At 30.6% G+C, this 26,068-nt stretch overlaps 3 protein-coding genes and 1 pseudogene across 3 annotated transcripts; 2 read left to right on the forward strand and 2 right to left on the reverse strand.

The window, feature by feature from the left end:
• Window positions 1-5,703: 5,703 nt before the first annotated feature.
• On the reverse strand, window positions 5,704-8,979 carry LOC108340627 (protein RETICULATA-RELATED 4, chloroplastic). The gene is made up of 8 exons (XM_017578124.2): window positions 8,213-8,979; window positions 8,061-8,129; window positions 7,785-7,916; window positions 7,628-7,681; window positions 7,469-7,513; window positions 6,895-7,031; window positions 6,155-6,280; window positions 5,704-6,059 (listed from the first exon to the last, which is right to left on the reverse strand). Exons 1-8 carry the CDS (start codon window positions 8,714-8,716, stop codon window positions 6,023-6,025), a joined length of 1,104 nt encoding a protein of 367 aa, XP_017433613.1. The 5' UTR covers window positions 8,717-8,979; the 3' UTR covers window positions 5,704-6,022.
• A 3,093-nt stretch (window positions 8,980-12,072) lies between these two features.
• On the reverse strand, window positions 12,073-13,805 carry LOC108340626 (phospholipase A1-Igamma3, chloroplastic). Its single transcript, XM_017578123.2, has one exon. It carries the CDS (start codon window positions 13,668-13,670, stop codon window positions 12,156-12,158), a length of 1,515 nt encoding a protein of 504 aa, XP_017433612.1. The 5' UTR covers window positions 13,671-13,805; the 3' UTR covers window positions 12,073-12,155.
• Window positions 13,806-17,863: 4,058 nt separating this feature from the next.
• Window positions 17,864-20,524, forward strand: LOC108340735 (phenylacetaldehyde reductase-like; annotated as a pseudogene).
• Window positions 20,525-23,885: 3,361 nt separating this feature from the next.
• Window positions 23,886-25,960, forward strand: LOC108340734 (phenylacetaldehyde reductase). Its single transcript, XM_017578283.2, has 6 exons — window positions 23,886-24,039; window positions 24,179-24,348; window positions 24,471-24,662; window positions 24,993-25,155; window positions 25,387-25,573; window positions 25,674-25,960. Exons 1-6 carry the CDS (start codon window positions 23,922-23,924, stop codon window positions 25,816-25,818), a joined length of 975 nt encoding a protein of 324 aa, XP_017433772.1. The 5' UTR covers window positions 23,886-23,921; the 3' UTR covers window positions 25,819-25,960.
• The last annotated feature ends 108 nt before the right edge of the window (window positions 25,961-26,068 follow it).

Genomic DNA, 26,068 nt, shown 5'->3' on the forward strand with positions numbered 1-26,068 from the left:
TAAAGTGGGTTGGGGTAGGGTTAGGATGGGGCTAGCCCCCAAACTAAATTAATTCACTTTTAATGTTTTTTTAGTTATTTCTTTTATTTACTTTACAAGTTCAATAATTTTCAAAATTTACATGATATTTAATATCTTTTTAATTAAATATAAATGTATAAATATTGATTTTATAAAAACTTATTTAAAATAATTTTTTAATTATAAGTATATTTTAAATATATAATTTTATTATTTTGGAAAGTTAAAAAAGAAAATTTTTATTATTATTTTTATTTAAAAGAAAATGAAAAAAATTTCAAAAAAGAAATTATAAATGTAACACAGTTGAAAATTTGATTTTTCAATAATTGAATTCTGATATCTATATAAATATTTGAAATATTAATTATGGATAGATTTTAAATTCAAATCTACTGATTTGATGAATTTTTAATATCGGTGTAAAATTTTTATTTTTTATAGTTTGTCATATAAAATTCTTTTGTTGAATGTTTTGTATAGATATATATACATTAAAAAATTAAAGCACAAACTTTGTAAAGTTTAAAATTAATTTCACGTAATAAAATATCTAACTTTTTAGTGAAAATCCTTGTTAGGCAAAATTCTTATGAATATCATATATGTTAGTATACAAGATCTAGATGTAATCCCAGTGGTTATAAAATCATATTTTTTTTCTAACCTTTTAGATTAAATTAATATTTTAAAATCATACTTATCTTTATCCAACAAAGATCGTTTTTATTGAATTATTTATCATAATTGAGCCGATTGTAATAAAAAATAATTAAATAATAGATACAATATTTTTAAATAAATATAATATTATAATTTATAATACTAAAATTAAAATTATTATTGTATTTAATTATTAACATATAAAATAAATAAAAATTATAATAATAAATAAATTACATCAATGTCTCTTAATAAGAAACTAATAAAAAAGACAAATGAATATAATATAAAATATATGAAAAAGACATAAAAATATATAAATTGATGTAAATGACTAAATTATACGTTTCATAAATTTTTTTTAAAAGAATTATATAACTTTGTAAATAATAAATATTAATTTTATTAAATTTGGAAAATTAAAAAAGTTAAAAAGTTATTAAGTCAAAATTTTAACATGTTCACACCAATTAAAAATAATGTAATTTTGATCACAAATCTTAATCGAATGATATTGATTTAAACTAGTGACAAAATAGATTATCATCTATAAATAAATTCGTTAATCCATCAAAATTTTACAAATTAAATTAAATTTTTTAACTTTTAAACCTATTTTATGTGGATATCTCTAAACCGTCAAATTTACAAACCAAAATTAAGAAACCAAAATTAAGATGAAAAAATTATCAAAACAAAATTTGGAAATTAAGGAATAATTGTATAAAAGCATTATTATTAAACTAATTAATATAGAAACAGTTATGAAGTAGAAAATTAATTTTATTGGTAAAAAAATATAATTATACATGAATCAATTATGGTTATAAGTTATTACTAACAAAGACAAAATGAAAGCTGGATAAAAAATACACATGATTTGTGATTATTTGTATGATGATATTATGTTTCTGGACTTAAATTTTGTAAAAAGGAAAGCCCATGGGCTGGCCCTGGCCTATAGGGCTTTAGGGGTTTTTAGCCCTGTGGGCTTTTTTAATAAAGAGTTATTTTGGTCCTGTGGACTTTTTTGGCCCTAACACATATGGGCTAGGGCCAAATCTTATTAAAGGGGCTTATTTGACAGCTCTACTCCATTCTTCTCCTCCTTCTCTCTAAGATTTCTTAATCTTCTCTCTACAAAATCTTACTCTTTTCTTCCTCCGATCATCAAACAGACCACACCTGAGCATTCCCGGCGTCGAGGGCGTTCGTTTGAACCGATCAGTTTTCGATTCTGAGCTGGAAAGTTCATCTCTCCCTCAGCCGTGTGTTTTCCTGGTACATGCAAACCTAGTTTATGGGTTGCATGAATCAATCATCTTGTTCTGAGAGTTTCTGGATTTTCTGTTTGGTTTAGTTTTGGAAGTTGTTGAACGTTGAGTGTAGAAGGATTTGTAGAGGTGAACCAGTAACCATATCTGTGAGCGTTCGGTCACGTTAAGAGGTAAGGGAAGCTTATATAATTTGATTTTTATTCTCGATTTTGAATGCTGACATGCTTGTTTGATTGTTGGATGAAATATGAAGTATGATTGTTACTATGTTTTGGCTGTATGAATGTATGAAGATAAATGCTGAGGAATGTATTAATAAGAGGATGAATTCTAAGTTTGTATTTCTATGTGAAAATTGATGTTCGTCACTGAAGGTCATTGACCGTTCGATTTTCTTGTGGACTTGGTTGGAACTGGATTCTGTCATTTGGAGAGAATTCCAGTTGAGGACCGAGCGTTTTCATTTTGGTTATAAACTTCAGTATATCTATATGTATTTGTATATTTCGTTCATTCTTGAACACTAGTTAAATGATATCTTATATTTATCAAGCCTTTATTCTATAAGTTTAGTAGTGCTCAGTCTTACACCAAGCGCTCGTATTAAGTAGTGCTCGGTCTTACACCAAGTGCTCGTACTAAGTGGTGCTCGGTCTTAAACCAAACGCTCGACCTTGATTCTGTAATTTAATTTTTAAATAAGAGCATTCGGCCAAAACCAATAGCGTTCGGTCTTTATAGTGCTCGGTCTTCGACTAGCACTCTTTCTCCTTGATGTTAAACTCATAAATAAGCTAAGTATTTATAGCGTTCGGTTTCTTCATATAATTCTGTCACTTATTATTATTCGATGTCCTACAGTATCAGTTTCTATGGTGTTCGGCCTAGAGTCTTAGTACTCGGCCTAGGCTTATTGGCGTTCGGTCTAAACTCTCATGAGTCAATTCATTAAATTGGCTCACCTTGTAAATAACGTTCGACTCTATTAGTCTTTGAGAAATATTACTGTAATCGATCTTTTTCTACACCTCGATAATATCTCTCTCGGTTTTGATATGTTTTGGAACTGGAGACCTCTCGGTCTCACTCCAAGTGTTCGGTCTCGTTCGGGGTTGAAGATTAACGGTCGGTATTTGGTATCCTATGGGATCTGTATTCAAATTGGTTCGATTTGAGGTTTTGAAAATGAAAGATGATGGAATATGATGTAGATGAAATGAGTATGAATATGAAAGAGTGTTCCGGGGAGAAATATCTCATGAATGAATATTGGAAATTGGTAAAGTATGAATGTGGATAAAGCTAAGCTGGCGGTTCATCCTGATATTCCGTGATTACTCGTTCTCACGTAGAGAAGGGTAAGTCATGTGTGGGAATGGCAGACGGTCCTAGTCCTTATGGTTAATTTGGACAGATAGGACTAACCTCGGGTGGCAGCTGTTGAGGGTATCCCAGTTACTACATCATTCGGGTGCACGAATGTCGTAGCTACACAATTCATAGAGTCCGGACAGTCAGAGTCTAGTATTAGGCTTTGCATGAAGGAGTTAATGATTTATCTTGTTTAGTTGATTGTGTGAAATATATGCTGATACATGAATTAAATTACATAAGCTTACCCTATTTTCCTATCTTGTCCGTTTTGTACGTTCGGTTATTGTCCTGTCGCAATGATCATCCGTGTGGATGTGAGCAGAAGGAGAATAGCTGCTGGAAGAAGCGCTAAACGAAGAAAGTTTGGTCGAGGTAGAAGTTAAGACCGAACAGTAGAACCGTTCGGTCAGTAGTTAGTTTATTTGTACGATGATCGTTCGATCATCTTTTACCTTTTTCTTTTGTATGATCGTTCGGTATAGGTCTTTTGTAAATCGTTCAGTCTAGATTGCTTATTTGTACAGTTTTAACTTTCTCGTTATTTTGTAAGGCCGTTCGGCCATAAGCGTATGTCCTATCTTTTGTAAGACTGATCTGTAGTATTATTAACATGTGATTATTCTATTATATAGTTTTATACTATATTTTTGGATGTTACAGAAGACATCTTCCACCAATTCACTGGTTTATTATCTTTATTTTTTACAGTCACTTAACTTTAAAAACAACTTTATGAATCCTAAACAATGCTTGACTTAAAAATAACAATTCAAAGTCAATTTATTAATAATTCCTTAAAACATATTGCATGAAAAACATTTTAGAAATCAATATATCACTTCTGTACTAAAAAGCAATTATCAAAATATATTTCTGTGATTGATAAAAGTTAAATAAAATGAAGAAGAAGGAGACAACAGATAGCAGCTAATAATAAAGTATTTATGAATTCTCAATGGACATTTATAGAGAAGAAGAAAAATAAACTTTTTCAGTTAAATAAATTTATATATTTTTACTTTTGAAAAATTTAAATGATATAATTATATTTTTAATTTGAGGCAAAGTTAATTTTAATTTATTGAAAAAGTTCAATTTAATTTTCTTTTCTTTTTTTATTGTTTTAGTAAATATTTATTAAGCAATAGATCAAAACAGAGCAATAACTGAAGCCTTTTAAGACTACCCAAATGTCTACTTATAGAAACTCGTATATATAATTTTAAATTAGAAAATACATCGATTAAAACAAAAACTGCAAACATTTTAGGCCTATTTCAGAGATATATAATAACTCTAAAAGGTTGCTTTAAAAAAATGTTGCAGTATTACCTTTTTCAATGTATTTTTTCACCTTAAACTTAATTTTTCAATTTTTAATTGTAAGAATCAAGTTTCCTTTTTATTAATATTTCTATATCTCAAACTTTCAAGTCGCAAATCATCATCTTCCCCCTTTCAAAATATGTATAAACTAAATTCTTTAAACTCTTTCAAAGGATTCTTCATCCAAAATTTACCCATTAAGATACATATTTTTCTTGAGAAAAAAAAATTCACGTTTTTCTTATATTTGTAACATTAACCCCTTGATTTTAAAAAAATCGTTAAATTTACATTAATGGAACTTTTTAGCCATCTTATAATAAATATTTAAAATTATAATATTTATGGTTAACAAACAGGCTCACCAAAAATTGATTATCGTTTGGACCAGTGGAATCTGCAATCACTTTTCCTTTTTGGAAGTATTTATCTTTTCAAGACAACACTTCTCACTTGACAGAAAAAGCTAAAACTCCCATTACCAGAAAAAGCCTCTTTCTAATATTATTTATAAATTTTGTTTCGGATAATGATGTTTTGTTTTGTCATCTCTGTAAAAACGTCAATTGTTTTTGAGTTTTGACCCTAGCTTTAAAAGCTTCCATTTTTGTTTATATTTCTGCATATTCTAAATAGGAAAATTCTAAATATCCTAACACTCGTCTTATTCATCCTATTTTTGGAACACGTGACGTGTCTAGACAAAAATCACAAGGGGAGAAAAAAAAACTGGCTATTTAAGAAATGCAAAAACAAAGCAAGGACAATGTTACAAAGATAAAAAAGAAATTCCATTAATTCATTTATTTTTCATTATTTTGTTAAATTTGTTATAAAAACAATAACAATAGTTATTATTATAGCAAGGGTTTGTCATGAAATGATAAATTCATCAAAAGAGAACAAATGCATAAAGATTCCTAAGGTATTCAGAGTTCTGCAAATGAGTGGCATAATGATTCTACCAAACAAATACAGGGAATTGATCAAAATGTAGGCTAAGTTTGAAATGATAGAGGATTCTTGTGTTAGCATCAAAATACTTGTTTTGTATCTTGCAATCACAAGATTTTCAACTTTCATAGACTGTCAAATCATGTTCTGATAACAAAAATAAATTATTTCATATCCTCATCACATTATTGAATGAGGAAACTTGTACAAAGAAGAATACGCAGAAAGTACTCAGTGATGAGCATGTAAAAATAGAGAACGAAAACCTATTGAGATAACAATCCTACAACCAAACCTCTGCAGAAAAGAAACAGGTTTTGTGATGTTTACTACTGAAGCAAATGAACATCTAGAGAAAAATCTACTCAACGAAGAAAGATCCAAGTCATGTAATCTTGGTCTTGAGCCTACTGAACACCTATCCAACGAGCATAATCCACCCACCTGTCAAGGAAAATCACAGATCACACACACATGAACCACTACCAACAAGCAAAACTCTTCTAAAAAGTAATCAGAAAAGGCATGAGATTTCTTACAGTAGTGAACCCAAATAAGTGTTGCCAGTTCGCACAGCGAAACACAGTGCACTGAGAATTAGCTTGTGCTGGTGCAGCAAAGGTTCCAAAAGCCTCTGTTCAATAATTCCAGCAACTACTTGATACCTGTCAGAAAAATCAGATTCTTAGTAGACGTTTTAAACAACAGTTGATGTGCAATTACTGCAGAGGAATGAACTGGTGAGAGCATAGTTTTAATGCAATAATAAAAGAAAGACTAATGACTACATACTTTTATACGGCAAAGAGAACAGTTTATAAAAGTGAACTTTCTTTACAAAGTCATGCAACATAAATTGTGCAAATACCACTTACAATCATCTGCATTTTGTAACTTTTCCAGTAGCTTTATTAGTCTATTAGATGTTGATTATCATAGTAAAGAAACATTTAAAACAGGACCAGAGAATAGAGAAACCCCTTCTCTCCAAGCAACTCATCATGATATATTGACATGCTTGACCATAATCGGATGACAATGAGTCAACATTATGAACAATGACAAACAACTGATGTAAATTATTCAACTATGGTTAGGTTAGCCCTCACATTATAATAATATCGATGGTATTTTATCAAATGATTCCTTTAGTGGTAATTATTTATAGACCAAGTAGAGAAATAACTTTTCTAAATCTTGTAATAACAATTAGTGAAAAAATACAGATGAACAAAGGCAAGAGCAAGTTCAAAACAAAAGCCACATCATTCTTTTTTACCTGAGGTTGCTAGAAATAGACATATAGACACCATAGGCAGCACTGGTAGACAATATGGGAACATTTTCAATTTCCCCTTCCGAAGATTTAACTGCTTTCTTTGCATTGATTAAGGCATTTGTCATAGCAGTACCAACCTGAAGGAATACAAAATGGAGTACATATGTTAGGGTCTGAAGTCAGTTGATTCCAGTCACATGTAGAACATTCAAGTCAAAACCAGTGGGCAGGATTATTTATCAAAAGAAAAGGTTGTATTGTAAAACACAAAATGGATCCATGGAAAACATTAATGCAGTGCTAGCTCTGACTAGGATCATACTCATTACTCAAAGGAAAACATTAAGACTAAACTCTTTGTCCAACTCTCAAGTAGTCAAGTTTTGTAGATGAGAAGACTGCATCAGTCAACTCAATTGCCAAATCATGAGCCCCCTTAGTTCTTCTGGTAACGGTTAATACATAAATATCCATAAATTCTCATAAAACTTGCGGGGAAGACAGATCAAGCGATGCAAAAACTTCTCAAACCAGAAAAGGACAGGAAAAATTTCCAGGGAAGACAAGAACTAACCAGCGATGAAGCAGTACCAACAGCAAAAAGCTTAGACCCATTACGCTGTGCAAGGCAACCACATTATATACAGCAATTAGTCACGGGAAACGAAAGGGGAAAAATTGGATTCAAATTGCAAGATAAATAAATCAGAAGTTACTAAATTGAAATACATACCACAATTGCACCAATCCTCTGTATCAATGAATATGATGTCCCAGACAGAGCAACCTGTTGAAGGAAATCAGGAATACGAGATGAGATGCACAAACACCAACATTTGATAGCAAAACTATGAAAGTAATCAAAACCTATTGGATATATTTATAAAAACCTGAAAAGCATTATCCGGGCAGCCATGGAAAAACTTAGCAATAGGCCCTGCAGTGCCTGCGAGTGGCGGTCTAAGCGCAACAGTAGGCGCAGGAAGATAAACCAGCATGAAATCTGCAATGATGGCCATCACCTAACAACAAAAACAGTACATGCAAAAGGGGATGTTAAGCCGCAAACTTCAATCCACATTTCACACAAACCAACACAACATTCATTCTTGAATGTCGAATGTATAACACGAGAATCAACAAAAAAAAAAAGAAAAAAGTTGTACCACATCGGCGAAGACGATTTCGAGCTCATTGAAAAAGTTTTCTCTTCTTCGATCGTACTCAGCAGCAGTCTAAACAAACACAACGCTAAGTTATACGGCAAATAGATGTTGAAAGAGTGAACGGAGAGAAGGGAAAGAGAGATAAGAGAAACCTTGGTGAAGACGCCAACGCCGCATTCCATGGCGACTTTCGCGAGGAAGAGATCATCGGCGAGGAGACGCTCTCTGAAACCGGGAAACTGAAGCAGCCACCGGAAGAACGCGGATTTCTCCAGCTCCAAAAACCGCGTCACCACCGCCGCCGGAATCTTTCCCTCCTTTATCGCCGCCGCCAAATCCGCCGGCACGCTCTCCAACGCCCTCCCCGCCTCCGCCACGACCATCAAGGCCTCGTTCCTTCCCTCATTGCCGTGCTCGTCGTCACCGCCGCCGCCACCACCGCCATGTCCGTGACCATCATGTCCGCCACCGTGTCCTCCGAAGGATCCGCCGACAGAGGCTCCTATTGTGGTGCAGAGAGGGAAAAAGCGATCCGCGCGCCGCGGGATGCGGATGCCGAGGGAGGAAGAAAGGGAAAGAGAAGGAACGGCTTTGGAAGAAGAGAATGAATATGAAGATGAAGTGGGCGCAGTGAAGAAGGAGAAAGCGATCGCCATTGTTGCTTGGTACTGTTGGTTCAGTTCCCTTCACTCTTCCTCCTCCTCCTTCTTCTTCTTCTACTTTTTCTTCCTCTTGGAAGAAACAGACACAGAGGAACGAGTGATAAATCCTAGGTATGTTGCTGTCTTCTACTTTTGCTGTTGATGTTTTTGGCTTTGTAGTGAGAAAATTTAATATTCCGACAAATTTGCTGGTGCGTTTGGCTTCTCCGTTTGCACATGAAGAACGCGACGGGCGTTACTTCTTAGGTTTTTTGTTCCACAACACCAAATTAAATTATTACTTTTTTTCTAAATTCTCTCATTTCAAAATTTATTTTTACTTTTTCTTCACTTATTAAATTTTACAATATTTTCTTTCCTATAAATATTTTTACTCGGTCCTGTTATCACCATCCCTAACCTAACAACCTTCCCTTTTTTTTAACTTTTTTTCTTTTATTTTATCATTCTTTTTTATAAAGTTTATCGACCACTAAGCCATACACAGTATCTTTTTCATTCATTCGTCTATCCCCCATTAAAATATTGAAAAATATCACCTGACCAATCTAAATTTTTTAGGTTTATTTGATACTATTTTTTTTTAAATACATAAATTTATATTTTTATGATTATTTTATTTTTATAATTTGGGTCGTATGAATATAAAAGTATGTATGATACCATTAATCTAAAAATATTATTTGAGTAAGACATCTCATTTCATATCTAAATTTCTTTTTTAATCTCAAGTGAAAAATGAGATGTGAAAGTATCCAATATTTTTTTATTTGAGATTTGAGTCCTAACTCATTTAGTTAACTAGGTTTTAAGCATTTAATGACTTTTTAAAATTAAGTAATTAATAAATTATAAATCTTTTATTTAAATTTCAGAAAATATTCATTTATATTTTATTGTCTTCCTGATTGATTTGAAATATTCTAAATGTGGTAATATATGTTTCAATTAAAGTGATGTATATATAAGTAAAATTTACTTATATTAAAATTTCAAATAAAAAATGTTAAATTAATTAACTTAAATATTAAATACTTAAATAAAAGTAGTTCATATTAGCTTTTATATTTTTTATAATGCAATTATGATCGAGATTTCTTAACCATTTGTGAAAATCATTATTAAATATTTGAATGCAGTGATTTCTATGGGACCTAGCTTATTATATGATTGATTATTCGATAAATTATAAAATGAACATATAATTGGCTTTTGCACTATGTTAAAAATTATTCTTTTTTCTCATTCTGTTCACACAACTTTTTCTGGCCACTGAATCACTGATCACAATCCTAGAATTTATTCGTCATCTTTATTTAAGTTGAATTAATTTTTAAACATTTTATTTTGTTAAAAAAAAAGTATTCTTAATTATTCAATTATGAAATGGAACGCATCATTGATTTTAACATCATCTTAGGCATTATTCTTTTACATGTATTCACTAGTCTGTTTAAGGATGGCGTGGTTCGGTTTAGATTGAATACGAAAAAAATAAAAAAATAAATAGAAAATGTGATTACTTTGAGTCAATCTGAAAATGATATTAAACTTAATCAAATTCGAACAGATTTCAATGACTGCAATTCAGATTATTTTGACCTTTATTTTTATTTTGTTATGGGTGGATTGATGGACGCTTTTTTTTAGCTAACAAACACGAATTGAATGAAAATCAAATACATAATAAATAATTTTTTGGTGTATTGTGAAGTAAAAGAATTACATTATTTAAAAGTTATTTCAAGTATACATCAGAAAATTCAAATGGCAAATTTTTAATGAAAAATTATGTTATAAATGACAATCTATAATTAGATAATAGTGTAACAAATATTTATTATGTCTATATGTTCTGATTACGTTTAATAATTGGGTAAAAAATATATTTTGAAACATTAAATGCGAGACTCATTTTTATGTTAAGTAGAGATAATTTTTAAAGTGATAAAGTTTAATATTTTAAATTAATTAAAGGTATAAATTATAATTTTAATTAATTAGTTTTTTTCCATTTGGTTTTAATTAAAAAAATTCTAAATTTGTTCAGACTTCTCTTTAATTTTCTAAAGTTTCATTTTCATATTCCTTGATATTCATTTAGGCTAAATTTTTCCCTTCTCCTACCTATCGAGTTTCATTATCTTACACAACTAAGTCTAAGCATTTGTGTTATGATATATTTGATTTATAAACAACGTATTACGAGAAGATAAATTGCAATTATTTAAACCTTTTCCTAAATTTTCAAAACAATTACATAAAGAATCTATTAATTAAGGTAACATAAAAAAATGAATTTACTATAAAGTAAAATTCATCGATAGAGGTAAAATTCATTTATAATTGATCATGGATGACTAAAAATTTATCTATAAAATACTTATCAATAAAATATAGATAAAAAATTGAAAATTTATCAATAATTATAGACGTCAAAATTATAAATATTATGATTTAATTATTATTTCTTTGTCTATCTTATAAATTGGTGTTTTTTTTTCAGTGGAATATTCAACATTTTTTTCAAGGAATCTTCATCGATAAAACATATGTATTAATATTATAATAATTCTCAAACACAAACTTTTATTAAATTGATACCAATGTTTCGTATTGTCTTTTATTCTTAAGACATGTTTTATTACATTCCACATATATTCATTTATAACATTAAAAAAGAAACAAACTTCCTTCAAAACAATATATATTCTCACATTTTCCTCCTACACATCATACTTTTAATCTTGTTAATTATAGAATCTAATTTCTATACACTTTCACAATAACAAGTTTTATGTTACAAAACAACAAATTATTTAAAAGAAAAACACTCACTTTTAAAATAATTATGGTCAAATTAACAGTCTATTATACCTAACAATTTACAAACACAAATTATTATATGAAAGTATAAAAATTAAAAATTAAAGTTTGACTTGAAATGTCATCGGATTTGGATACAACAGCTCAAGCATTTCTCAGTGGATCACGATATTCAAACCCTTGGGTTGGAAGAACATGGTGACTATCTAATCTAATGTTTATGCATGGACCACTTATTTTTGTCGTTATTACTCTGAATGGAAACGTGTTTTCTTTATTTATTTATTTATTCCTTTTCTGCAATCATTTTCCACAACATTTTCCTCTAGTTAAATAAAATAAATAAATCCCTAATCGAAAATATATTTCTTCATTTTCTACGGTCACCCTTTTATAGTTATACATATATTTTTTCTATTTTTATTATTAAAATTTGTAAACAGTTTGTGGTGTAATTTGTTTGTACGTTGAAAATTAATGTTTTGAAAACTTTTTTTATTTTTTTTATCGATTTTCAATATACATTTTCTTCAAAACACAGGTTAATATTTTCTTAAACATCATCAGAACATATTTTACACTGTTTTTTTTCTTAAACATCATCATGTTAAGTGGTTTCTAATTGCTGACCTGCGAGGTGGTTGTCCAACACTTGCTGGAGATGGTGGGCCATGTCTGGTGGATGAGCCTCCAATCTGGGGCGCTCCGGCAGAACCCACCGCCCATCGCCGCCTCTCACCATCCCCTTGTTCTCGTCCTGCCGCCAGTTCGGCGGAACGCCGTACTCACTCCTGAGAAAGTCACAGCTCTTGTTCACAAGCGCTATGTCACGCTTCGACGCCAAGCAGAACCTCTTTTCCTTCCCATGGTAGCCATCAACGAGGTGCAGATGAACCTCCAAGTTATGCGCACTCACCAGATCCACGTTCCCCTTCACGAACGGACTCTCTCTGTGATCCAACGCAATCTCCGTCCCCACGTGCGCATAGCTCCACGGAAACGACAGCGCATCCTCTATGTACTTCTGAAACCGAAACTTCTCGTTCGTTATTATCCCCGGCACGGTGGGTACCACATCGTGCACGTTCACCACTCTCAGAACCTTCACCCCGAGCTCCTCACACCGCTCTTTAAACTTCAAATTCCCAACCCTAGGCCCCGCAAACGAAAACACCGTCACGGGAACACGTTCACCACCGTCGCCAACCACGTTTAACCTAACCTCGGCTATGTCGTACGCGCTCAGAACGGCCAACGCAGCACCGAGACTGTGCCCGGTGACGGTGATGCTTATCTCTTCGTCTTTGTAGTAGTTAAGAAGACGTTTAACCTCTGAGAGTACTTGTTCGCGAGCCGAGAAAGAGCAATAGGTGCAGGAGTGTTCTTTCTTGGTGTACAAGTCGTGGAATCCAGATTCTACCTTGATGGTTTGGTCTCTGGAGAAGAGCGCGGGACGGAGAATGTCTTTGAGGTCGTGGATCCATTCGACGTAGGTGACTGTTCCGCGCCATGCAATTAGGATGTCGCGGCGACCGAGGTGTTTGATGTGTTCCTTGTCGGTGATGACGGCGACGTAGCCCATCCAGTTGGCGTGCGGGCTCCAGACGGAGGCGAGGTTGGACTTCTGGAAGAAGTTGGGGAGGTTGATGTTGGAGGTGGCGTAGAGGTAGCGGGTGATGGTGTAGCCGGAGTGGGGAATGCTGAGTTGGTGGAAGAAGTGGGAGGGATGGTACTTGCAGGTTCCGCAGTACTTGGAATGAGGGTCGAAGTCGAAGGAGTCGTAGCATGCCTGTGCCAGTTCCCCATACCGGATTATTTCTCGCCGGAGGAGAGGGTTCATGGTTGGCTCTATCAACCCTTTCCAATCCTTCATGCCTTGGATTTCCCTCCACACTTGGCTCAAGGGAGCCTCAAAATCAAATGTTTCTTGTTCTTTTCCTTGGACGTCTTCTTGGTCCAGTTTTGGGCTTAGGTTTGAGGTGGAAGAGCATTTGAGGATGAATGGGGGTTTGGTTTTGGAAAAGAATGAGAGGGTTGTGGTTGGTGTGTTGTTGAAGGTGGTGGCGTGTGGTGGTGAAAGGGGAGGAGATTGGAGGTGGTTGAGGAGCAGAAGAGACGCCATGAGTGATGTTTAAGGAAGATGAAGTTGCAGAAAAGAGTTAACAATGATGAGGAAGAAGAAATGAAGAGAGTGAGAGAGAGGGAGGTCTATGGTATAGGTTAAGGATGGGATGGTGGGAAGAAAAACATTTTGTGAATGAAACACGTTCCTTTGTACAATGTTTATAATGTTCCACTGACGTATGCTCCATTATACAAAGTTGTGGTCCACCAGCTGGACCATGATGACACTATCACTCCAGGTCTTGGTCCTGATGCTACGTCAAATTTTGCTCAGTTTCATTTTCAATCCGTTAGCTTATGCTTGTCCTCTTTTATTCTATTTGACTTGTCTAATGTTTAAAATCTATTATTCTAATATAAGGGTATGTCGTTTTACAATAAGAACACTTTTTTTTTTAACACGATCATTAACATTTCTTTTTTTTAATGCTTATTTAAGTTTAGTTTAAAATATTATCATTAGATTAATAATATAATTAAGGATCCAACAACTTTAAAGAAGAAAAATAATTTTAATATATATAATTTTATACTCTTCACTAATTTGTTATGAGTTCTTCATATATCTTCATCACCAAAGATAACACTAGGGAATCTAACCTAATTTATAGTTTTTATAGTTGTATAGTATGATATATAAACCAAATTGTTATGAGCCACAACCAATAGACCGATCGCTCTATCCATTATAGAGACGACCTAATTTCTTCCAACCATACCAAACGCTTGTCAACTATCCTATAGTTGAAAGCACTCGTCAAACCTACGCACGCTCAATTATGTTTAAAAGGGTTGGCGGACGCTCAACGCTTAAATAATTGGACCAATAATCCAGTTAAAGAAGAAATACTAAAAAATATATAAACCGTGATAGCGTAGATTACGGAGCCAACTAACCGAATCTCAAGACTAACGTGGATTACGGGTAGGTAACTGAATTTACCAACTAACCAGATTTTAAGGTAATTAGTTTGTTTTACTTTTTAGGTTAAATACATAAAAACTTAAGGAAAAAAGGTACGTTTTGGTCTAAGAGAAAATAGTTTACTTTGTGAGAAAAATCACTGATTGAGAGAACTAAAGTTCCAATACTCATATCTGACTTTAGCATCGGAGTATCTTCGCAGGTACCCCCACTCTCATTGAAGGAAAGACAACGGTCCCCGACATACAAGAGTAATAAAGCATCACCAACCAGGTTCGTATATCGGTCCCAAACAATCACACTGAAACAATAACTACTTATTAAATCAAGCAATAATATTGTAATATTTCATTTTAATATAGTATATTATTATTAAAATAACATATTTTATAATAATAATTAACAACTAAACATTCAAAATACATTATATTTATATAGTCTTTCAAAAATAGAATTATGATAATATACCTTTCTTATTATCGTGACAATGTATCTATCTTGAGACTGTATCTAATTTGATCTAATGACTTCCTCTTATAACTTGGATAGATGACTCCATATCCATAAGAGATGCCATTACACATATGCATATCCTTTTGTTCACACCTGTCAAGGTTATTATTGTAAAATAAGAAAAACAACACAAAGACAAACCAATTAGACACATATAAAGGGTAAACTAATTTATAAAAAAGAAAAAAAATAATATATATAAATATATAAGATCAAAGAAAACTTTATTTAAACCATCCAAACACATTTACAATATAAAGATATCATTCACACCAAGATGACTCTAGACTTAATTATTTAGATATGGCAACGATGTATGATTCTAGGTTGTCTCGCACTTATGGTTAACATCTATTATTTTATAAAGTTATTACTAATGAGTTTCATTCTACCACACAAAATGTCAATCCTTTAAAAATCTTTGACCAAGATAAATCTCCTAAATCAGGACCTTCTACCCCTCTCACTACATAACTCAATCTAGTCTATATAAGCTCGAATAATTATCAAGATAAACCTTCAATCCAGACTCCTCACATCAATGCACACCCTATAATTACATTCAATAGGATTTCCTCATAGCAATCCCCATGACATTAACCATATCAAGTTATAGTGTATAAACATCAATAATATCATAACCCATTAATTAGAAGATCACAAAATCACATAATAAGAAAAACAACAAAATAGAAAAAAACATTGAAGATTGCCACTCGACGATGAACAGAGCGCGCCCAAAAGCTTATATCACAAAAGCTTACTATCAAGAGAGTGCTCAAGAGCATAGACTAACATTCAATGCTAGCATCACAATGAGTTTTCTAACTTAAGAACACTTAACATTGAAAACACTAAGGCTGCTAGAGCTCTCTAACTTGAGCTCGTTGAGCAATAGAAACCATCACTCAACATATTGTCATGAAAAATAGCCACAGACTTTAAAATTTAAAATTATCGTCAAATACCTCCAAACCCTACTTAGCGTTATCATAAATATTACAAGACTTATTTTGTTTGAATGTATATAGTTTTGGTTTAGATGTTAGGTTGTATATAGAGTTTATATTATGATAATTATGATGATTGTATTAACTTATATGTGTCGACGGTTTACTTTATTGATTATGTAATGACTCTATTATAGTATTTATATTATATTTAGGATGTTACACATAAAAATATTTTGACATTAAAATATTTTTCAAAATCCACTTATATCCATTAATAATTTGTTAAAATAATAAGAATTAAAATAATATATATATATATATATATATATATATATATATATATATATATATATATATATAAAGAGATTTTTCGTGTATAGATTTTGTTTTCAATTTTATAATTTTTATTATTATTTTTAAATTAAAATAATTATTTTACCAAATTTATCTTTTAAATGATTTTTTTTTAAATCAACTGTTTTTCCCCCTAAAATTTAACTATTCTTTTAAACTATAATAACTAACAGAATAAAATTACTTATAATAAAATTGTAAAAATCATTTAAATTTATTTACAAAATTATAATAATAATAATTTTATTATTTTTTGTGACCATACTCTTAAGTCATGTGTGGTCACCAGTAGATATGGATTGATTGGCTTTTTGATGTGCATATTTCATTACTTTTGTTCTTAATAATATAAATTATTTTATTAAATATATAATTCTTTAAATTTTGTATCTATATGTTATAATTATTTTTAAAAGGTATTTTTTTTTAAATTTAATAGTATTTTTATTTTAATAATAATTAAAATAACTATTTTTTTATAATTGTAATATAAAATTGGATATACGTGCGTTTCACGTGTTTATATATATATATATATATATATATATATATATATATATATATATATATATATATATATATATATATATATATATATATATATAATAATGAAGTCGAAAATAATAATAAAAGGACTAGATTTTAATAACAATCCAATCAAGCCCTTGTAAAATCCCAAGTAATCTACTGAATCTCAACGAAAAAGTAAAGTTTTGTTACACATCAAAATAACAAAAGCAGCATCCAAGAAAAGAAATCCATAGATCCATGAAGAAACGTAAGCTTCTAAAAGTCCAAGAGAACATAACTATTCTCAGAAAAGGAAAAATTCAAAGATGACCCTCAAGATATCTGAAACAGACCCTTAAATACCGAAATAAGAAGAAAATAAATTCTCAATAGGATTTTAAATTTTATTTTGAAACGACTTTGAGCATTTAAGACTTTTTGAAATGCACATTTAATATTGAATTTAAAATTGTGCCCACTGCAATGGCGTCAGTAGTTTAATAGGGCAGTTCATATCTATGTATTTTGCAAGATAAAAAGGAAAAAAATCAAGAAAAATATTTTTTTAACAATTTTTTTTTGATAAATTTTTTACAATATCCTGGTGTGGTAAAAATAAATTCAAACGGAGTAATAAAATAGTAATATCTATCTATTGTTAAAACATTATTATAAAAAAATATTAATATATCATAATCTAAAAATCAAATAGTCAGCATTCAAATGGTACTGAAAATGTTTGTTAAAAAGCAAGTCACTTTTAATTTGTTGAATAAAGTATGCCATGTTGACGAATCAGGGTTCTTTGTTTATTTTGAAAATTAGAAAAATGAATGAAAGAATCGATTTTTGACTCAGAAAAATAACCCAGTTTTGTAGTAAAGATTTATTACAAGGGTTTTTATTGAAACTATATAAGATAGATCTAAAGTATGTGTTTTTTTACTGATGGATGATATGAAATCTCTTTAAGTAGAAAATAACGAGACATAAGTTGAAAGCAAGGTGTTTGATCAAGGAAGAGAAGATGAGCAGCAACATAGAAAAAGTGGTGTGTGTGACTGGTGCTTCTGGTTTCATTGCTTCATGGATCGTCAAATTCCTTCTCCAACGTGGTTACACTGTCAGAGCCACTGTTCGTAACCCAGGTCAGCTCCTCTTTCACCTTGGATCAACCATATATATATATGGATGATTGATCTTGTGCTTATTGATCTATGCAGCTAATCATGAAAAGGTTGATCACTTGCTGAAACTTGATGGAGCAAAGGAAAGGTTACATCTCTATAAGGCAGATCTTCTTGAAGAAGGATCATTTGACTCTGCTTTTGAGGGTTGTTATGGTGTTTTTCACACTGCTTCACGGGTTCAGTTCGTAGTCAACGACCCACAGGTTCATTTTATTATTCACTTTGAAATACCAGTAATGCACGTTTTCATCAGATGGTTTTGTAGTTCGGAAAATTCAGAAAAAGACTGAGTTTTGTTGAATGGGGATGATCTATATCTGATTGGTTTTGTGATGATTCAGTTTGAAACGTTGTTTTTGTTTTTGTTTATTTCAGAAAGAGTTGATTGATCCAGCTGTTAAAGGAACTCTTAACGTTGTTAAATCATGTAATCGACATCAGTGAAACGAATTGTTTTAACTTCTTCTTTTGCTGCGGTTTTGTACAATGGAAGGCCTCGAGCTCCCGAGGTTGTACTTGATGAAACTTGGTTTTCAGATCCAAACATCTTAAGGGAAAATGAGGTGTGCGCTATTCTTCTTTCTTAGCAATTGCCATTTGTCTTTTGTTGTCACAAAGTCTTACATATATAGGAGAAGATTAACTTAAAATACGTAAATGGATCAAAATCTCACTTTATGTGTATAGTTCCATGGATGAGATCTATATACCTATGTGAGAAGGTGGATTGAAAGTTCTATTTCTTAACATTTGTTGTTTGTTTGTGTTAATAAGTGAACTTTAATTAGTTCTTTGATAACAAATAGATTGATATGCCATCTTGTTAGAATAGACTCTAATATCATGTTAAGAAATAAATTTTAAGTTTAACAACGAAAATTCACAAAATCAGTTTGTAAGTGAGATTTACACTTATTTATATAATATAAATTAATCTTATTTCTAATTGAGGTGAAATTTTCAAAAATTTGATATATTGTTTCATTCGTTAATAAACTGCTATTAAACCGTTTAATGCATGAAATCTACATATTATGGTGTGAGGTGATATGTTGAAAGTTTCATTTCTTAACATTTGTTTTTTCGCAATTTTCTTATTTTTGAGTGTTAAACATTTTCAGAGATGGTATGCATTATCAAAGACTTTGGCTGAGGATGCTGCCAGAAAATTTTTGGACGAACAAGACATTAAGTTGGTTGTTATTAACCCAGCAATGACCATAGGGCCTCTGCTGCAACAAGAAATGAACGGAAGTTCTTCCTCAATTTTAAAGCTAATCAATGGTGATGTTTATCTTCTGAACCATTCAAGTCTTTTAGCTCTGCAGATTTTCCCAAAACAATAAATCTTTCACTTGGTTGATGCAGGTTCAGAAACGTTTCCAAATTTCAGTTTTGGGTGGGTCAATGTGAAAGATGTTGCAGATGCACATGTTCAAGCATATGAGAGTGATTCAGCCAGTGGAAGATATTGTCTGGTTGAAAGAGTTGCACACTTCTCTGAAATTGTTAAAATTTTAGGTCAGATGTACCCAACTTTGAAGATTGCAGACAAGTAAGTTTACGTCTCAGAAATTAATGTCATTTAGTTAAGAATTGACATGTATAGCAATTTGTTTGACTTTTAATATCATTACTTAAGTTATACATAATTAATTTAAAAAATATACTTTGACACACATAATATTTTGACATTATACTATTTTTTTTTATTTTTTGACTTTTTTTTTGAAATATTATAAAATAAAATTATTTTATCTTTGTCAAGTATTCAAATGAATATTAATGTATGTCATAGTATTCTTACTCAATTCATTTATGAGTAATTTACGTATGTAAAATTTAAACTTTATTAAGCTATGTTTATGGTGAATATTGTGAGAAATTGTTGAGAAATTTACTACTCATATGAAATTGGGAGACTGAACATTTCTATGGATTAAATTGTTTATGCAAGAAACTTAATATTATTTTCAACACAAAATTTTAAAATTAAATATTTGTAAGTTTATTTTTTTATATATTATTATTTTTTTTCATTTTTATTTAATGTAATATTTTTCACTTACTCTTAAATTAATCAAAATTATATTTTTTGACTTTCTTATCAATTGTATCAGGTGTGAAGATGATGAGCCATTTATGCCAACATTTCAGGTTTCCAAAGAAAAGGCAAAGAGCTTGGGAATTGAGTTTATTTCCTTGGAAGAGAGCCTTAAGGTGACAGTTGAATGTTTAAAAGAAAAGAAGTTGGTTGAGCTGTAGTTCATGTTATCTTTTTCAAAAATTAGTAATATTAATAACATGGGTTAAGTTCCTCCATAAAGTAACGATGAAAATGAAACATATTTATATTTATGTGATAGGCCAATTACAAATTCAACAAGATCATGAAAAACAATCATATCTCAATTCAAACTAACTAGTCCTGCCCAATTTCCCAATTGTGACAGTATCTAATATGTTCTATTTATAAACGCAAGCAATTCCCAATCTCCCAACTGTGAAACTGCTCATAGAATAGACATTAAAACATAAATAGAACACTGGGATAATTAAAATGAACTTAACATCAATTGAAAAAGGTTCAGAAAATATAATCCAAAGCACTACATCAATCCACTAACAAAAGGAAATTTAGTTCTGCATAATGGAAAAGAAAAATCAAAAAGCAAAAAGTTCCGCAAAAAGTTGCAGCCAAAAGCTCCAAGAAGAAGATGAAGAAGAAGCCCTTTGTTGTACGTCAATCCCTTTTTGTCTCCCCCTTCCACGTGTTTTCATTCCTCTCCCCTCATTTCCACCAATTCCTCCTTTTTAGGAGAGTGGTTTTCCTTTTCCCTAACTTCCTCCAATTTTCCTTTAATTTAATCTCTTTAAATCAGTCATAAAAGAGATCAATAACTGCTCAATAACTGCTCCTGGAAACTTTCACAGCCCATGGAAAACTTCCCACTCTGCCTGTGTTCTTCTCTGCTTTAATTCTGTTTTCTTACGTGAATCCACAGATTACTCCACAGGTTGTAGGAACTTTCACAGCACAGTTGTTGAACTTTCTGTTTTGCAACTCCATTTAGAAGCAACATCCACAGGTTGTGAGACTGTTCACAGCTTGGTTGTTGAACTCTCTGGTTTCATCTTGGTATCTTGTACATCAATTCTTCCCAAATTGTGATTTTGACACTTAAAATCATCAATCTACAATAAAAACACAAAATGCCAATGTATGATCCGAAACAAAGATAATCCATGACTAAATCCTTCAATGAATGCAATTATGCATGCAAATGACCTAAACTAAGACATGAATGCAATTACATTTACTCACACATCAAAATATAAAAAAATTATATGTATCAAAATATTTATATTTGATTTCTACTTATGTTTTATTATTAGTAGTAATAAATTTTTATAAGTAAAAAATTGATGAATAGAGTTAAATAAAATAAGAAATTGTGATAACAAGACCATGAATTCAAACTTTGATGAGCACATTTCTATAAGGTTATTTTATATTTTTATAAGATTATTTTATAGAAAGATTTTCCCCACAAAATACAATCAATGGTGGTTGAAATTATAAAGAAGAAAAGTGAGGTCAATGTCAAAATTTTCAAAGAAAGATTTGTCTATAAATTGGAAGTGAAAGAGACCCACTTTTCCTCTTTTTTTCTTATTATAATTTCAGCCACATAAATTGAATTGGCTTAATATGATAATTGGTTGGTGAAAGTCATTTTGGTTGCATGAATCATCAAAAGTTCATTGCATTTTGTGGTGGAAATCCTTCCATAAAAATAATCCTATAGAATCCATGTTTCTCCTATCACAAAGATAACTATCATCTAACCTACCACAATTCTTTATTTTAATTATTAATTTTCTTTTATATAACTCTATTCATCACCTTTTTACCCATAAAAAATTATTACTATTAATAATAATAAAGAAATTATTACTATTTATTATTAAGATAATTATTTTAATGGATCTTATAAGTTCTAATTCATGTTATCTTCTTCAAAAACTAGTAATATTAATAATATAGGTTAAGTTACTCCAGAAGTTTACTTACTTATTCATTATTAATATTTTTTTTGTTAAAATTTTAAAATTTATTGATAAAATAAGTTAATAAATTTGATTCTAACTATAAATTTATTTATGCAAGTAAATTTTTATTTATAAAATTTCTTATAAGACTCTCATAATTAGTTTATTCTTTATACTTGTGTTTTCTTAGTGTTACTTTATGGCTATTTAAAAAAAAAAATCACCTATGTTGCTTATTTTCACATACGTTTAACCTTGATGGAATATTAGCTTATAATAAAAGAATATGTGATAAATTATAAAAATATCTTTATCTTTTTTATTTCAATTTTAAAGTTCAACATCTTTTATATTTTTTATTTATGAACATTATTTCCAACGAAAACTTAATACAGTAATATTATGAGTTATTTTTCTTATATATTAGTTATTATCCCTCTCAAATCTATTATTAATATGAACAACTAAACACTACTTTAAAGTTTTTTTTATAAGAGAAAACATACGAAAGATTCGTTACTAATAAATACTATTTTCAATTCAAAACTTTAAAATAGTAAATTTATGAATTTTTACTATTAATCTATTTTATTTTTATTCAATATAAAACTTTAAACTCAATTTTAACTCTTAATAATATTTTTAATGTTAACAACAGTGTAGGAAAAAAAAGAATCTGAAAAGGAGTTAAAAAAGAAACGGTATACTTTTGTTTAATATCTGCATTTTATCTGAATCTTTATAAAAAATTAATAATAAATTTAAAATTTGACTGAGCTAAAACACAGTGACAATAAAGAGGTCAAAGTTTGGGTGTGAATGAGAAATAAAAAAATAGAAACAAAAGCTATTTTGTATAGTAAATAGTTTAATGGTAGTGGGCAAGGTAATAATAATGTTGTCATAATATTATAAACTATCTCATACCTAATAATTGTACTTTATAATATAAAATGAATTATTATGGATCACTATACCAAATTTTAAATTAACGAATTTTATATTTAAGAACAAAACAACAATTACATGTAAGCGCACTCGTCATGTGTAATCATATTCAATTATAGCAGCCATCTATATTCTAAGCTTAACGACTAAACTTTGTAACATTCATATTTTTATTCAAATGTCATACTATATATCAAATTTAAAATTATATTTTTATTTAAAGGAGAGAATAATAAATAGAAGAAAAAGTAAAATGAAAAAAATAAAATTTTTAATATATTTATTTAATTCAGTAATCCAACTTTCACTTTCCTCTTAAATATTTTTTTCTTCTATGCTCTTGTCCTCTTCTCCAACTTTAAGGAAATCTAAAGAGAGGATTGATAATAAATAAATATATGTACGTAGAATATTCCTTCAACCCTTCTCCATATTAACAGAAAAAATTTGAAGTGACATGAATGAATATATAATAATACTTTATTTTTAAATTGAAACAATAATATGTAGATATTCTATTTAAATTATTATATCAATTACTTAATATTTGAGAGAGTACGAATGTGATTTGTCTCCTTATTACATGTAATTAAGACTTAAATTTGATACTTACATTTGAAAATTCAAACAATCTTACAAATGATATAAAACACTTTTTAATAAAATAACATTTACGTTTTCAAATAAACATAAAAGTTATATATTTAATAAATATATTCAGTCCTCTTATATTTTTACTAATAAAATTTGAAGAAATCTATATATAGGGAGATAGAAGATGAGTAGAATGAGTGGAAGGAAGCATGAGTAGTGAGGGAAAGTTGGTGTGTGTGACTGGTGCTTCAGGGTACATTGCTTCATGGATTGTGAAGTTCCTTCTTCAACGTGGTTACACCGTCAGAGCCACTGTTCGCAACCCAAGTCAGTTTCTTCTTTCTCTTCTTTCACCAATTTCTCTTTCTTTCAATTTATTCATTATATTGGAAGTTCCATCTCGACCATAAATAAGATCAGGTCTAAAGTCTATTTCTTTAACAATTTATTTATCTGGGTTTTGCAGATAATCTTCGAAAGGTAGAACATTTGCTTAAACTTGAAGGTGCAGAGGAGAGACTGCACCTGTTAAAGGCCGATCTTTTGAGTGAAAATTCCTTTGACTCTATTGTTGATGGTTGCGATGGAGTTTTCCACACTGCTTCTCCCTTTTTCAACAACGTCAAAGACCCACAGGTTTACTATATTCATATGCTTTTGTTCGTAAATTAATAATTGAATGTGGTGTTATTTCATCGTGTCAAATGTTTTGTTTATTTAATTTAATTATCTTGTGTTTTTTTTTTCCATGAATTCAGGCTGAACTGATTGACCCTGCAGTGAAAGGAACTCTAAATGTTCTTAAATCATGTGCGAAATCATCATCTGTGAAACGAGTCGTTTTAACCTCTTCAGTGGCTGCTGTTGCATATAATGAAAGGCCTAAAACTCCGGAAGTTGTAGTTGATGAAACATGGTTTTCAAATTCAGATTATTGTAGGGAATTGAAGGTATGTGTTATATTCTAATTCAAAAGTTGGAATTGAATAACTCAAATTTTCAATGTTGCCTTTACTACCGCAAATGCTAGCTAGCTGCATAATTGTTTGTTCCTTATGTTAGAGACGTCTTTGATTGATGAACTTCCATGTGTTGTGCTCAGTGTGAAGAATTTGATAACAGCGTAGTACTTTCAATCATGTAATCACTAGACAATAACTATCGAACCAGATGTGCTGCTAAAATGTATTTGTTCGATGAACAGAAAAGTAATAAAGCAATCAGTGTACTGTATTAACAATCTGGTTAACTTTGCTGCCATTTGCTGTTTGTGCTGTCAGTTGTGGTACCTACTTTCAAAGACATTGGCTGAGGAAGCTGCCTGGAAATTTTCCAAAGAGAACAACCTTGACTTAGTTTCTGTTAACCCAGCAATGGTTGTCGGGCCACTGTTGCAAGCAGAGCTAAACACTAGTGCTGCTACAATTTTAAACCTAATAGATGGTAATTTTGGTTCATTCATTCAATGATGTTATGCAAATTCTATTATCAGTTCCTATGTGCATAAAATTTATTGCTAGTGAAATTGAAATTGGAAACAAAATCATTGTGCAATATATGGTTGAAAGTCCTGCATCATCACAAGAAAATGCTAATTTATAGTATATATTTAAGTTTCTGGCTAAGACTTGTTATATATTTTCAGAAAGTATAGTTTTGAATTGATTGACGCAGGTTCAGAAACTTTTCCAAATAGTACTTACGGATGGATCAATGTGAAGGATGTTGCAAACGCTCATATCCAGGCTTATGAGATTGCTTCTGCAAGTGGAAGATATTGTTTAGTTGAGAGAGTGGCACATTTCTCCGAACTCGCCAAGATTTTGAAAGATCTATACCCAACATATCAGATTCCAGAAAAGTAAGTTTAATCATTTCTGTAACTCCTTAAATGCTTGTAATTATCTAACATAAAGTAATCAATGTTTTATTTTTGTAATGGCATTTTTGTGTTTGTGTAGGTCTGCAGACGATAAGCCCTATGTACCAACATTTCAGGTTTCCAAAGAAAAGGCAAAATCATTGGGGCTTGAATTTATTCCTTTAGAAGTGAGTCTTAAAGAGACCGTGGAAAGTTTGAAAGAAAAGAACTTTGCCAACTTTTAACTTCTGATCTCTCTCTATGAACGAGTGAAGGATGATAATCTCAACTGTGTTTCGTTATTGATTCTGGTTTTAAAATTCCATGTTTGGAAATAAATTATTGTTATGAATGTAACAGTTCTAATGTGATTCCTTGCTGGTTTTATTTCGATTTGTACTCATAAAACAAGACTACATGGCTTTATTTCGATTTGCATAATCTATTATTTTACCATAACATAATCATGTAGTGTTTTATTTTATTTATAGTATT

This window comes from Vigna angularis, chromosome 5, assembly GCF_016808095.1.
Source record: "Vigna angularis cultivar LongXiaoDou No.4 chromosome 5, ASM1680809v1, whole genome shotgun sequence".
In the NCBI taxonomy this organism is placed as follows: Eukaryota; Viridiplantae; Streptophyta; class Magnoliopsida; order Fabales; family Fabaceae; genus Vigna; species Vigna angularis.

Excerpts from the sequence above, each read along its gene's own strand:
- LOC108340627 (XM_017578124.2), bottom strand. The coding sequence starts at position 8,716 with ATGGCGATCGCTTTCTCCTTCTTCACTGCGCCCACTTCATCTTCATAT. Across the intron at positions 7,917-8,060 it reads AAATCGTCTTCGCCGATGTG|GTGATGGCCATCATTGCAGA; the intron begins GTACAACTTTTT and ends TTTTGTTGTTAG. Across the intron at positions 7,682-7,784 it reads GCCCGGATAATGCTTTTCAG|GTTGCTCTGTCTGGGACATC; the intron begins GTTTTTATAAAT and ends TTCCTTCAACAG.
- LOC108340626 (XM_017578123.2), bottom strand. The coding sequence starts at position 13,670 with ATGGCGTCTCTTCTGCTCCTCAACCACCTCCAATCTCCTCCCCTTTCA.
- LOC108340734 (XM_017578283.2), top strand. The coding sequence starts at position 23,922 with ATGAGTAGTGAGGGAAAGTTGGTGTGTGTGACTGGTGCTTCAGGGTAC. Across the intron at positions 24,040-24,178 it reads AGCCACTGTTCGCAACCCAA|ATAATCTTCGAAAGGTAGAA; the intron begins GTCAGTTTCTTC and ends TGGGTTTTGCAG. Across the intron at positions 24,349-24,470 it reads ACAACGTCAAAGACCCACAG|GCTGAACTGATTGACCCTGC; the intron begins GTTTACTATATT and ends CCATGAATTCAG.